Source organism: Arvicola amphibius, chromosome 7 (assembly GCF_903992535.2).
Source record: "Arvicola amphibius chromosome 7, mArvAmp1.2, whole genome shotgun sequence".
NCBI classification, from domain to species: domain Eukaryota; kingdom Metazoa; phylum Chordata; class Mammalia; order Rodentia; family Cricetidae; genus Arvicola; species Arvicola amphibius.
Window position 1 is genome coordinate 66,300,164 of NC_052053.1, and position 15,306 is coordinate 66,315,469.

Sequence of the window (15,306 nt, forward strand, 5' to 3'; positions counted from 1 at the left end):
AGAAACACAGCTGTGTGTGGAGCTTTTCTGTTTCCCATTGATCCTAAAGAGACATGACGTGTGAAACAGAACAATTTCCATGGATATGGTGAAAAGGGACGAAGATAAAGTCGTGGTGAATCCCTAACAATAAATAAATAAAACAGATCTATGTTAATGCTTCAAATTCTATAACTGTCATCAGAAGGTATAATGCCTTATATCTGCTCTGATACTGCCTCTGACCAGGTCCAACTACAAAGCCTGTTATGTCAGGAGAGAGCTGCAAATAAGTCTTCTTTGTGCCCATAAAATTCAGCCCTGCCCTGACCCTGCAGCTCTGGCGGAGGATACAAGCCCAATCGGGTTTCAGCATTGAACACAGGACACTCGCCATGGACTTATGGCTCATATTTGTTTCTTTTGTTCTTATTTTAAAAGGTAATTCATAAAGACGAGACGCTGTGGACATGAGAAAGAGAATATATATCTTCTGTGACAGTTTTCTAACCAGAATTCTCTGTGTTTACAGGTGTCCAGTGTGAGGTGCAGTTACTGGAGTCTGGCGGAGGCTTAGTGCAGCCTGGAAAGTCCCTGAAACTCTCCTGTACAGCCTCTGGATTCACCTTCAGTAGCTACTGGATGGACTGGGTCCGCCAGGTTCCAGGGAAGGGACTGGATTGGGTCGCACAGATTAATAAAAATGGCGGTAGTACCTGGTATACTGACACTGTGAAGGGCCGGTTCACAATCTCCAGAGACAACGCCAAGAACACTCTGTACCTGGAAATGAGCAGTCTGAGATCTGAGGACACAGCCATGTATTACTGTGCAAGAGACACAGTGAGTGAATGTTATTGTGAACTCAGACAAAAACACCGCTATGGGGAACACCAGACCAGCAGGGGGCGCTGAGAGCACTTAGAGATCTTGGTCACAGAAGAGCCTGCTCAGAGAAGCATGGAAGACTGGACTTCTCTGCTGCCTCTCCTTATCACACTTAGAGATTTTCTCTACAGGTAGGATGTGTGGTAATCCTGAATGTCCAAATGATCATTTAAATTTCTAGTTCAAGTTATGCGTTTATTTATTATAGTGTTCCTCCTTGTTTTCCTTTATCTCCCTCTATATCCCTATTTCTCTCTCTCTCTCTCTCTCTCTCTCTCTCTCTCTCTCTCTCTCTCTCTCTCTCTCTCCTCCTCTCCCTCTTTCTCTCTCTCAATCTTTCTTTCTCACTCTTTTCTGTGTGCGTGTGTGTGTGTGTGTGTGTGTGTGTGTGCGCTGACATATGATGCATTTCTCTAACAATCTGTACCAATTGTTTTGAGACAAATTCTCTCACTTGGCCTGGATTTCAGTGACTGGATAGTCTGGTTGTCCAGTGAGTCCCAGAGATGGTTTTGTCTCCACATTCCCTATATGGTATACCTGGTTGACTGCCACCCATGTCGTTCTTAATTGTGGATTTTGAGATCTGTGTTCAAAAAACCACTTATGGTTCTTGTGTGCCAAAAACTTGTTTTTCAGAGCTCCATTATAGTTGCTTTTTAAATTGAGGAGGTACTTTTTATCTGAACAAATGGGCAGATCATACACAGAGCAAAAATGATCCTGTTATAGTGATCAGCATCACTTGCTGAAGAAGCCAAAGAAGGCAGTAAACCCAAGAAGATGCTTGCACTCAGAACTAGCACGTGGTCTCGAGGGCCCCTGTGCCATCTGTTTGTCTCCTGAGCACTACACTACCCACAAAGAAGCATATACCCTTATTGAGAAACAGTGTTGTACTTTTAAAAAAGTTCTCATTCAATGCTATGATTTTAACCCAATGAGCGAGTTCTTGTGTAGTTTAGTATGAGGACCTTGATTCAAATGGTAATATTTCAAAAATATATTTCTCATTTTGATTAATAATTACTGCATTTGAAACATTGCTACTCCCTGTAAAAGGAATAACCTGGTTTCAGGTCATCCAAGAGAACAGTTTACTTTTTTTCTTTCCAAAAAAAATTCCGTTTCTCTCACTTCTCTAAGTTCTGAGTCAGGAGGTTAACAGATAGCTCTCGAGAACCCAAGGTGACAGGTGAGTCCTATGAGCACAGTGTTCTGCCCTTCCATACCTCTGATTGGGATGATTCACCTTGACCAGTGAATGTGGGCAAGAGAGGTTACATAAAGCAGATATTTTTTATAACCACAGAAATGGATCTTAATCCCCCCCAAAATTAGTTGCCTGTAACTAATGATATGAGTGCCATTTACCACAAGGAATAATGAGACCAAGTGTTATTGGAATGGAGGAAAAGAATGTCTGTGCTGTGGAATCTGGGAATGCGGTTCTACTGAGAAATTATAAAAAACTGGGGGGACACTCAGAGAATTACACAAGATGATGTGACCCCTGCAAATTCACTTCTGATGAGCAGACAGAAGAAGCAGATTTGGTGCAGGAAATTAGGAAAGGAGGGAAGGAGAGAAAAGAATAAACATGAGAGTAAGAGAGGACAGAGGGTTAAAGAACTGAAAGAGGAGAGAGGGTAGTGAGATGCATCATTATAATCACAGTGCATTATAAATGTGTGTGGTGATGTGTTTTAAAGCAGAATGAATAACAATAGGTGGAAAAGAACGTTTTTCAAATATCATATGAAGTTAGCACACATATATCCATCTGTCTTGTAAGGTGTTTTTGTGGGAAGGATTGTCTCTGTTGTTGTGTATCTGTCTGTGTTTATATGTCTGGGTGTCTGTGTGTTTCCTTCAGTGATATAAAACTTTCTCATCATCTATAAAGAGTTTACATTACAGAGGTTACCACAGGATCATCTGACCTCAGAAAACCTGTTCTGAGATCAGGTGGAGCAGCAACACTGGGATTCAAGGTTTGACTTCAGGCTCAGGTCCTCCCTTACCTTGAGCAAGCTTCTGAAGACATCCCAGTTCCCATTCTTCCTTAAGATCCCAGTGATTCCCAAAGCATCAAAGGCAGATAACACAGCTCAACAGACCTGTCTTCCTTTTTTAGAGGTTGTAACAGACACTGTTACACTATGTGCAATCTGCTCTTACTTTTCTTTTCATTCAGGTGTGGTGGTGCTTGAACATTAGTAGTGAGATTTCAGCACAATCTGTGGTTCAACTACAAAGAATGAGAATAGGAATCAATAGCTAAGGGTGCAGTTCCCATACTTCTCCTTGTTCTCTTCCTTCTGTTTCTTTGTTTGTTCTTTATCCTCAATACCCCAATATGCTCGAAATCTATGCTCACTAAATTGATCATTTTCTTTGGTTTGTTTTTGTTTCTGTGTCTTTGAGATAGGGTTTTTCTTTAGCTTTGGAGCATGTCCTGGAACTAGCTCTTGTACACCACACTGGCTTCAAACTCACAGGGATCTGCCTGCCTCTGTCTCCCTAGTGCTGGGATTATAGGTTTGCGCCACCACTGCCTGGCCATAAATTGATCCTTGACACAATCAGTTATGAGTGCTGGGTGTCAAAGAAGAAGAATTTGTGGTTCCTGGTCTTTATTTTAGTAGTGCCTAAATACAGTTATCAAAAATCATTTTCTGTAGAAAAATATGATGTTTTAAAATATTGAGTTAGGCGTGTGCCCTGACATTCCATCTGAACTGGCAGGTCCTGAGGATTCCTGCGGAGGGGTGCTGGCTCCTTCAGATTGTGCTGCCAGGTTCGCTGTGTGGTATTCCATCCCGCCCTGGCCCCCCACCTTGGCCCCTTTTGTCTGGGCTGCCACCCTGGGCCACCTGAATCCCTGATCCTGTGCCCTGACATTCCATCTGAACTGGTGAGTGAATGTGGACCCTGGGGCGACCTGCCCTGGAAGAGAGCACAGACCCCCTACCCCCACTTCCCCTCTGCAGGCTTGTGTCTCCCAAGCTTTCCCTAGTGTTTCCAGGTGTCCCTGCTCCTGTTCTAAGGCCATCCACCCAAAGGGGTCAGACTCTGGCCTCCAGGCAGGTCTTAGGATTCCTGTGGAGGGTGTGCTGGCTCCTTCAGATTGTGCTGCCAGGTTCGCTGTGTGGTATTCCATCCCGCCCTGCCCCCACCTTGGCCCTTTTGTCTGGGCTGCCACCCTGGGCTGCCTGGAATCCCTGATCCTGTGCCCTGACATTCCATCTGAACTGGTGAGTGAATGCAGACCCTGGGGCAACCTGCCCTGGAAGAGAGCACAGACCCCCTACACCCACCTTCCCTCTGCAGGCTTGTGTCTCCCAAGCTTTCCCTAGTGTTCTCAGGTGTCCTGCTCCGGTTCTAAGGCCATCCACCCAAAGGGGTCAGACTCTGGCCTCCAGGCAGGTCTGAGGATTCCTGTGGAGGGGTGCGGGCTCCTTCAGATTGTGCTAGCCAGGTTTCGCTGTGTGGTATTCCATCCCGCCCTCCCCCACCTTGGACCTTTTGTCTGGGCTGCGACCCTGGGCTGCCTGGAATCCCTGATCCTGTGCCCTGACATTCCATCTGAACTGGTGAGTGAATGCAGACCCTGGGGCAACCTGCCCTGGAAGAGAGCACAGACCCCCTACCCCCCACTTCCCTCTGCAGGCTTGTGTCTCCCAAGATTTCCCTAGTGTTCTCAGGTGTCCTGCTCCTGTTCTAAGGCCATCCACCCAGAGGAGTCAGACTCTGGCCTCCAGGCAGGTCTGAGGATTCCTGCAAGGAGTGTGGGCTTCTTCAGATTGTGACGCAAGGAATAGGTCCTCCTCTGGCACTGGGGAGATCCAACCAGTTTCAGTCACAGCAAAGATTGGTCTAGGACACCAAACGCCTCCGGGCTCCTTTTGAAGGAAGAGATGGGCAGGCGCCAATGCAGGAGCTCCTCCAACAACATGAAAGGCAACATGACATCACCACAAGCCAGACATCCCGAAACAACAAGAATTGAACACCCTACCCCAGAAGATATAGAAGAAACCGACCTTAAACAGTACTTTATGAAAATAATAGAGGACCTTAAACAGGAGGTAAAAAACTGCCATAAAGAAATGGAGATGACAAACAAAAAGGTAGAGGAAATAAATAAATCTCTCAAAGATACCCAAGAAAAACAAGAAAAACAAGAAAAAGCAATCAAGCAGGTAAGGGAAACAGTACAAGACCTGATAAATGAAATGGAGGTATTGAAGAAAACACAATCTGAGGGACGACTGGAAATGGAAACTCTGAGTAAACGAACAGAAACTTCAGAGACAAGTACTTCCAACCGAATACAAGAGATGGAAGAAAGAATCTCGGACTCTGAAGATACAATAGAGGAAATAAACTCACAGATTAAAGAACTAAACAAATCTAACAAATTCTTAACACAAAACATTCAGGAAATCTGGGACACCATGAAAAAGACCAAACCTAAGAATAATTGGGGTAGAAGAAGGAGAAGAATTACAACTCAAAGGCCCAGAAAACATATTCAACAAAATTATAGAAGAAAACTTCCCCAACCTAAAGAAGGATGTTCCTATGAAGGTACAAGAAGCCTACAGAACACCAAATAGACTGGATCAAAAGAAAGCATCCCCACGCCATATAATAATCAAAACACAAAACATACAGAATAAAGAACAGATATTAAGAGCTGCAAAGGAAAAAGGTCAAGTAACATATAAAGGGAAACCTATCAGAATTACACCTTATTTCTCAATGGAAACCATGAAAGCCAGAAGAGCTTGGATAGATGTGCTACAGACACTAAGGGAACATGGATGCAAGCCTAGACTATTATACCCAGCAAAGCTTGCATTCACCATTGATGGAGAAAACAAGATATTCCAGGACAAAAACAGATTTAAACAATACGCAGCCACAAATCCAGCCTTGCAGAAAGTAATAGAAGGAAATCACAAACCAAGGAGTCCAACAACGCCCACAATAACTCAGGCATCTAGCGACCCTTCACCAGCACAACTAGAAGAAGGGAAACACACAAACTCTACTACTAAAAATGACTGAAGTTAACAACCACTGGTCATTAATATCACTTAATATCAATGGTCTCAATTCACCTATAAAAAGGCACAGGCTAAGAGACTGGATACGAAAACAGAATCCAACATTTTGCTGTTTACAAGAAACACAACCTCAACCACAAAGACAGACACCTACTCAGAGTAAAGGGTTGGGGAAAAGGTTTATCAAGCAAATGGCCCTAAGAAACAAGCGGGTGTGGCCATACTAATTTCCAACAAAGTTGACTTCAAACTAAAATCAATCAGAAGAGATGGAAAGGGACACTTTATACTCATAACAGGAACAATCCATCAGAATGAAGTCTCAATCCTGAATATCTATGCCCCTAATATAAAAGCTCCCACTTATGTAAAAGAAACACTTCTAGAACTCAAGGCAGCCATGAAACCACACACACTAATAGTTGGAGACTTCAACACTCCTCTCTCACCAATGGACAGGTCAATCAGACAGAAACCTAACAGAGAATTGAAAGACTTAATGGAGGTAATGAACCAAATGGACTTAACAGACATCTATAGAACATTCCACCCAAATAGGAAAGAATATACCTTCTTCTCTGCAGCTCATGGAACCTTTTCGAAAATTGACCATATACTTGGTAACAAAGCAACTTCCACAGTTACAAAAAAATATTAGTAACCACCTGTGTCTTATCGGATCACCATGGATTAAAATTAGAATTCAACAACAATGCTACCCCCAGAAAGCCCACAAACTCATGGAAACTGAACAGTCAACTACTGACCCACACCTGGGTCAAGGAAGAAATAAAGAAAGAAATTAAAGTCTTTCTTGAATTTAATGAAAACAAAGACACAACATACTCAACCTATGGGACACAATGAAAGCAGTGCTAAGAGGAAAGTTCATAGGCACTAAGTGCCCACTTAAAGAAAACGGAGAAAGCACTCATTGGAGACTTAACAACACACCTGAAAGCTCTGGAAAAAAAAGAAGCAGACTCACCTAGGAGAAGTAGAAGACTGGAAATAATCAAACTGAGGGCAGAAATCAACAAAATAGAAACACAGAAAACAATCCAAAGAATCAATGAAACAAGAAGCTGGTTCTTGGAGAAAATCAACAAGATTGACAAACCCTTAGCCAAACTAATCAAACGGCAGAGGGAGAACACGCAAATTAATAAGATCAGAAATGAAAAGGGGGACATAACCACAGACACAGAGGAAATTCAGAGAATCATTAGATCTTACTACAAAAGCCTGTATGCCACAAAATTGGAAAATGTAAAGAAATGGACAGTTTTTTAGATAAATACCATATACCAAAGTTAAACCAGGACCAGGTAAATGCTCTAAATCGTCCTGTTAGTCGCGAAGAATTAGAAACTGTTATCAGAAACCTCCCTACCAAAAAGAGCCCAGGACCAGATGGTTTCAATGCGGAATTCTACCAGAACTTCCAAGAAGACCTAATACCTATACTCCTTAAGGTATTTCATAATATAGAAACACAAGAGTCACTGCCAAATTCCTTCTATGAAGCTACAGTTACCCTGATACCTAAACCACACAAAGACTCAACCAAGAAAGAGAATTACAGGCCAATCTCACTCATGAACATTGACGCAAAAATACTCAATAAAATACTGGCAAACCGAATCCAAGAACACATTAGAAAAATTATCCATTACGATCAAGTAGGCTTCATCCCAGAGATGCAGGGCTGGTTCAACATACGAAAATCTATCAATGTAATCCATCATATAAATAAACTGAAGGAAAAAACCATATGGTCATCTCATTAGATGCTGAAAAAGCATTTGACAAAATTCAGCACCCTTTTATGATAAAGGTCTTGGAGAGATTAGGGATACAAGGGTCATTCCTAAATATAATAAAAGCTATTTACAGCAAGCCGACAGCTAACATCAAATTAAACGGAGAGAAACTCAAGGCTATCCCACTAAATTCAGGAACACGACAAGGCTGTCCACTCTCTCCTTATCTCTTCAATATAGTGCTTGAAGTTCTAGCAATAGCAATAAGACAACATAAGGGAATCAAGGGGATTCAATTTGGAAAGGAAGAAGTTAAACTTTCATTATTTGCAGATGATATGATCAGTATACATAAGCGACCCCAAAAACTCCACCAAAGAACTCCTACAGCTGATAAACTCCTTCAGTAACGTGGCAGGTTAGCAAGATCAACTCCAAAAATATCAGTCGCCCTCCTATACACAAATGATAAGGAAGCAGAGAGGGAAATCAGAGAAGTATCACCTTTCACAATAGCCACAAATAGCATAAGATATCTGGGAGTATCTCTAACCAAGGAAGTGAAGGATTTATTTGACAAGAACTTTAAGTCTTTGAAGAAAGAAATTGAAGAGGATACCAGAAAATGGAAGGATCTCCCCTGCTCATGGATTGGGAGGATCAACATAGTAAAAATGGCAATTCTACCAAAAGCAATCTATAGATTCAATGCAATCCCAATCAAGGTCCCATTAAAATTCTTCACAGAGATTGAGAGGACAATAATCAACTTTATATGGAAAAACAAGAAACCCAGGATAGCCAAAAAAATCTTATACAATAAAGGTTCTTCTGGAGGCATTACCATCCCTGACTTCAAACTCTATTACAAAGCTACAGTATTGAAAACGGCTTGGTATTGGCATAAAAAACAGAGAGGTTGACCAATGGAATCGTATAGAAGACCCGGATCTTAAACCACAAACCTATGAACACCTGATTTTTGATAAAGGAGCCAAAAGTACACAATGGAAGAAAGAGGGCATCTTCAACAAATGGTGCTGGCATAACTGGATGTCAACCTGTAGAAGAATGAAAGTAGATCCATATCTATCACCATGCACAAAACTCAAGTCCAAATGGATTAAAGACCTCAATATTAATTTGAACACATTGAGCTTGATAGAGGAGAAAGTGGGAAGTACTCTACAACAAATGGGCACAGGGAACCAGTTTCCTACGCATAACCCCAGCTGCACAGACTTTAAGGGCAACATTGAATAAATGGGACCTCCTGAAGTTGAGCAGCTTCTGTAAAGCAAAGGACATTGTCACTAAGACACAAAGGCAGCCTACTGACTGGGAAAAGATCTTCACCAACCCTGCAACTGACAAAGGTCTGATCTCTAAAATATATAAGGAACTCAAGAGACTAGACGGCAAAATGCCAATTAACCCAATTAAAAAATGGGGCGCTGAACTGAACAGACAATTCTCAACAGAAGAAGTTCGAATGGCCAAAAGACACTTAAGGTCATGCTCAACCTCCCTAGCTATCAGGGAAATGCAAATCAAAACAACTTTGAGATATCATCTTACACCTGTCAGATTGGCTAAAATCCAAAACACCAATAATAACCTTTGCTGGAGAGGTTGTGGGGTAAGGGGTACACTCATCCATTGCTGGTGGGAATGCAAACTTGTGCAACCACTTTGGAAAGCAGTGTGGCAGTTTCTCAGGAAATTCGGGATCAACCTACCCCAGGACCCAGCAATTCCACTATTGGGAATCTACCCAAGAGATGCCCAATCATACAACAAAAGCATATGCTCATCTATGTTCATAGCAGCATTATTTGTAATAGCCAGATCCTGGAAACAACCTAGATGCCCTTCAGTGGAAGAATGGATGAAGAAACTGTGGAATATATACATGCTAGAATACTACTCAGCGGTAAAAAACAATGACATCTTGAATTTTGCAGGCAAATGGATGGAATAGAAAACACTATTCTGAGTGAGGTAACCCAGACCCATAAAGATGAACATGGGATGTACTCACTCATATTCGGTTTCTAGCCATATTAAAGGACATCGAGCCTATAAATTTGGGATCCTTGAGAAGATAATAAGAAGGTGAACTCCCCAAAAAAGATATAGTAATCCTCCTGGATATTGGAAGTAGACACGATCGCCAGGCAAAATTGGGAACTTGAGGGTTGGGCAAGACTGGGCCAAGGGAAGATGGGGAGAGAAAAATGTGAAGGGGAGAACGGGGGGGAGCTCGGAGGAATGGGGTGCTTGGGATATAGGAAGGGTGGATATGGGAGCAGGGAAGCATATATCTTAATTTAAGGAGCTACCTGAGGGTTGTCAAGAGACTTGACCCTAGAGGGGTTCCCAGGTTTCCAGGGAGATGCCCCCAGTTAGTTCCTTGGGCAGCTGAGGAGAGAGAGCCTGAAAAGGCCAGTTCCTATAGCCATACTGATGAATTTCTTGCATATCACCATAGAACCTCCACCTGACGATAGATGAAGAAAATGACAGAGCCCCACATTGGAGCACCGGACTGAGCTCCCAAGGTGTTGATGAGGAGCAGAAGGAGAGAGAACATGAGAAAGAAAGTCAGGACCGTGAAGGAACCTCCAGCTGGCGACAGATGGGGAAGGTGACTGAGCCCCACATTGGAGCACTGGACTGAGCTCCCAAGGTCCTGATGAGGAGCAGAAGGAGCGAGAACTTGAAGGAGAAAGTCAGGAACGAGAGGGGTGCGTTCACTCATGGACACGGTGGGACAGAACTAATGGGAGATCACCAACTCCAGTTGGAATGGGACTGATGGATCATGCGAGGTCTCTCTGAATGTGGCCAACAGCGGGGGCTGACTGAGAAGCAAAGGACAATGGCTCTGGGCTCTGATTCTTCTGCATGGACGGGCTCTGTGGGAGCCTTCTCAGCTTGATCGATCACCTTCCTGAACCTGGGGGGAGTTGGGAGGACATTGGTCTTAGCATAGAGTGGGGAACCCTGATGGCTCCTTGGCCTTGAAAAGGAGGGAGGGGAAGTATGGGTGGAGGGATGGGAGGTGAAGGGGGAGAAGGAGGGGAGGGAAGGGGGAGAAGGAGGGGAGGGAAGGGGGAGGAGGAGGGGAGGGAAGGTGGAGGAGGAGGGAAGGAGATGGAAATTTTTAAATATAAAAAAAATAAACCATGAAAAAAAAAATAAATAAAATATTGAGTTAGGCTTGTACCTCTGTGGTAGAGTGCTTTGTCACAATGTGAAATGTGTGAAGTTTAAGAACCAAACTCACTTAAAAATAGGAATTAAGCTCTTAGATAAATATCATTTCTTGCTTTCGTAGTCTTAAATGAGTCACTCTCATGGCTGGGAATGGAATGGAAGTCTCCAGAATAAGAAATACAGTTGGAAAATTGTAGAGAGGGAACAAGTCTACAGGAGTTCATCTCTTGGGATCCATACCAAGCAGTTCATCCAAGATCTGCTGCATCCATGACACAGGTCTAAAAATTACAAATTGTGAATCCCATGCAGGGTAAAGACAATGTTTCAATGGCTGTAAATGCTAAATGGCTAGACTGTGTATGCATTGTACATGGTTTTCACATGTGTTTGGAGGCAAGAGTTGAATTTGTGTATGTTTACAAGTTGATTTCTATTCTTATTTTTGAACAGGATATCACAGTAAATCTGGAGGACAAATATGCAGATAGAATCTTTGGATGTCAATACTTACAGTACCTCCAGTCCACAAGGCCTCCAGTGATGGGAATATAGGACAATCCATAACACCCAGCTTCTAAGCAAAGAGTTTGTGAAGCAAGCTAAGATACTAATACTGGGAGGCAAGGCACTGTACCCTGAGCCAACTACTGATCCCTGAATTTTATCACTATACATCGATAAATGAAATATAATCTGTAAAATCAAAATATGTGTATTGTGTAATAACTTTATTTTTTAAATTAATGCTGGTTAATATTTCTTTTTAATATCAATAACATTTCAGAGAGAAAGTGTATTGCCTAATTATGGATTTTTTAAAGCATTAACTATCTATCTCGAAATGAATGCCTCCTGTCCAAACCCTATATGTCCTCATAAATGACCCTTAAAACTCTGACTTTTTATGGAAATCTGGAATTGAAGAGATAGACAGGATCTGAAAAAGAAGAGAGAAAAGAAATAATTAGCAGAATATATTGTATTGAATTTTTCAAGAAAAAATTCATTATTATTGACAATACTACATTTGATGGTTGAGCATGGTGAAACATAATCTTAATATATTCAATAGGGATACAGAAACAATAATGTCTCTCATAGCTTGGTCTATAAAGAAAGTTGAGGCCACCTAGATGACCGTGTCAGAAAAGAAGAAAGTCTTCCCCTCTTCCTGTATATGGGAGAGTGTTTCTGATTGTGGGTGTGTAGGATGGGTATGGGACTGTATCTGGAAGTGGGACTCTCATTTTCTCTGTATGTGTCTCTGTCTATGTATGTTGGAATGTGTGGCTGTATCTGGAATGAAGACTCTCTGTGTGGCTGAGGTTGTAGTTGTATATCCTGCCATGTTCCCTACTTCCCTAATTTCATGAGAAGAATTTTCAATTGCCCTACCTTGTGATTTTTTATTGTGATCAACACTGTGAACAAATATATCATGGTAATGAAAGTGTTTCTGTCATGTTAACTCTCACAATCCATCATGAGGAAAATCAGGATATTAAATTTAGATGAGAACCTGAAGGTGTGAACTGAATCAGAAATTCTGATCTACCAGCCTGGTCTCCATGGTTGTTCAGGCTGCTTTCTTATACAAACCAGGAACACCTTCCCATGGATGGCCTCTTCAACATCAGCCTGGGCCTCTCTCACATCAGTCATTAAACAAGAAAATGGTTCCCAAAGTCTTCCATGCAGACAAAATAATGAAGGCATATTTCCCAGCTGAGGTTCTTTGTTTCCTGATGACTCTATTTTATATTATGCTGATGGAATTCTAACTACAACACAAATGAACAGACTGATATTGTCATGATAATGTGGCCCATTAAATGATTGCCATTTGTCCACCACATAGGAAAAAAATGACTTATGAAACACTTAAGAATAAGGATCCACCTCTTAAATAGAAGATAATTATAAATAATGTATGGACTTTTACCATGAACTCATTCCCTTTGTAAATGACTTTTGCTTAGTAACTTCCTTCTAGGCAGATTCACAGAAAAGAAAAACCCAGGGAGCAAGAGAGTAGAGAATACAGATAGAAACTATGTCTGAAGTAACCAAAGTCAAAAATACCTGAATAAGTCAACAAAAAAACAAGTTTCTTAAATGTAGTATCAGAAATGTATCTGTGATATTCTTTCCAGATTTTTGTAACCCACAATAAAATATCAGATAACCAAAGATGCGACATAGTAAGCATTTCTGAGAAATATTCTTTTAACCTCCCAAATATCATGAATAAGAAGAACACAACATTCATAGTGTTGTTTTTCAATCAGTATTTGCAAGGATGATTGTCTCATCTATCTTATGATCTATTGCCACCATTACTACTCACAGTAAAGAGATTATGCACAACAAAATGAGGGACATAAAATATGGGGTACCAATACATAGAAAATAGTGTATGTTCTCCAGGATCTGACAGGGCAGATTGGTTACAGCTCCTCATTTCCATTCACTGGTGATTTACATTACCAAGTCATGTGAAAATAGCAGGAAAGTACCTTGTCCTCTATGATTATCCTCACCACAAGACAAACAGTTCTGACTGTTCAAGCATGCCCTCCTTCCATGTCTTGTTATCACTATGTCTTTTTATTACTTCAGATCACATAACCCTCAAGCCTGGCTGCATGCTACTTCTTTTCATGTCGTGTTATGAACTGCTGGCTTTCTCTTCTCTCACCAATGCAAAATCATAAAACCTGGGTTCTTATGTGTTACAACCTGAGGCCAGCGAAAATGAGATATAAAAATGAAAAGAGAAAAGCAGACTGAAGTAAATAAGGATGTTCAAGGAAAAGTGCCCATGTATGGTGTCCCTAATTAGGAAGGTAAGTAGTGTGAGCCTAATAAGATAGGATCCAAGTCAGTAACTTGTGTTGTTTTTTCCAGATGAACACATGAGATCACATATACAAAATGTTAGTAATCACATGTTATCTTCTAGATGAGGAATAAGAATAAATTTTGTCTACTGACACCAAAATAATAAATTTTAAGTTTTCATAAGTAAGATTTCTAATGACTATGAGCTCAGATTACATCCTTAATCAACTTTATGAATTTTGGAGACATTCAAATGCATCAAGTAAGTGATACCTTGATCCAAGATCATTGAATGAATGTGGACTCACCATGAACATTCCTATTTTTTGCCTGTCATGTCTGCACAGTGTGACTCAAAAATTTTCTTGTTTGTCAGGGATTAAAAAACACACCCAGAACAAGGAAAATGTTCCTAAGTATCCATTTTCCTTTCTACTAAGAAGCACAAAGCAAAAGCCAGTCATAAAGGAAAGAAAACTTCCTGGGCTTCCTTTATCCTCTAAGGAACTACCTCCAATGAAAAGCAGCCCTCATGCTCAGGATGAAAGCCATGGCCTAGCGGAGAAGCCCCATCTCCTTTACACTGGTACCTCCAGAAGAGCATGGATGTCCTGGTGCTGCTCCTATGCCCCTTAAACTTTCTAACCTGTAAGTGTTACAGGGTTTAAACAGAGAGAACCAGGTATATCATGTATGAAATATTTGAATGATGGTGATGTTGTTTTTCCCCAGGTGCACTGTCCCAGGTCCAGGTGAAGGAATCAAAACCTGACCTGGTGCAGCAATCACAGACCCAGACCTTGTCTCTCACCTGCACTGTCTCTGTGTTCTCATTAACCAGCTGTCATGTACACTGTGTCCACCAGTCTCCAGGATAGAGTCTGGAGTTAATGGGAATAATATGGTAAAATGAAAACACTGATTATAATTCAGTTCTCAAATCCTGGGTAGCCATCAGCAGGAACACCTCCAAGAGGCAAGTTTTCTGAAAACTGAAGTCTGCAAACTGACAACACAGCCATATATTACTCTACCATAGACACAGTGATGGAACCAGTGTGAACCTGTATGAAACCTTCCTACAGAGAACTTGGGAACAGCAAGCAATAATAAGGGTCAACAGAGACTTGCCAGTACTAGCACAAGACTTTTCAGAGTGCTGAATCAAAGCGGGTGCTCAAGCCCGTGAAGGGTTGTCTTCTCAGTTTTCTGGCTTGCTCTGTGTATCAGTGATATTTTCCCATTGTAATCTTCTAGAACTTAGTCTGTACTAATTTTAATGCATCTGAATATTTTGAAGTCCCGTTTCCACTGTAATTACAGACATGGCTATACTGTGGGTACCAGGATCAATTTGGAAGAGATTCAGAGATCAATGCGACTGAGGTACCTAGATTTGTAACAGAACTTTAGTTAATTCTCCAGTTACACTAAAATTTGGGATTTTAGTACGAACCAACAGATCATGCTGAAATACCGTGGTAGGACCTATAAACCATTAACCTTGATTTCCTCCATCTCTCTATCTGTCCTCTCAT

The 15,306-nt window shown here is 41.5% G+C and overlaps 1 gene segment (V, D, J or C); it reads left to right on the forward strand.

The window, feature by feature from the left end:
- The first annotated feature begins 331 nt into the window (after nucleotides 1–331).
- LOC119819842 lies at nucleotides 332–14,646 on the forward strand. The segment is given in 4 exon segments: nucleotides 332–420; nucleotides 512–822; nucleotides 2,836–3,031; nucleotides 14,501–14,646. Coding segments are annotated over 4 exon segments (699 nt in total).
- The last annotated feature ends 660 nt before the right edge of the window (nucleotides 14,647–15,306 follow it).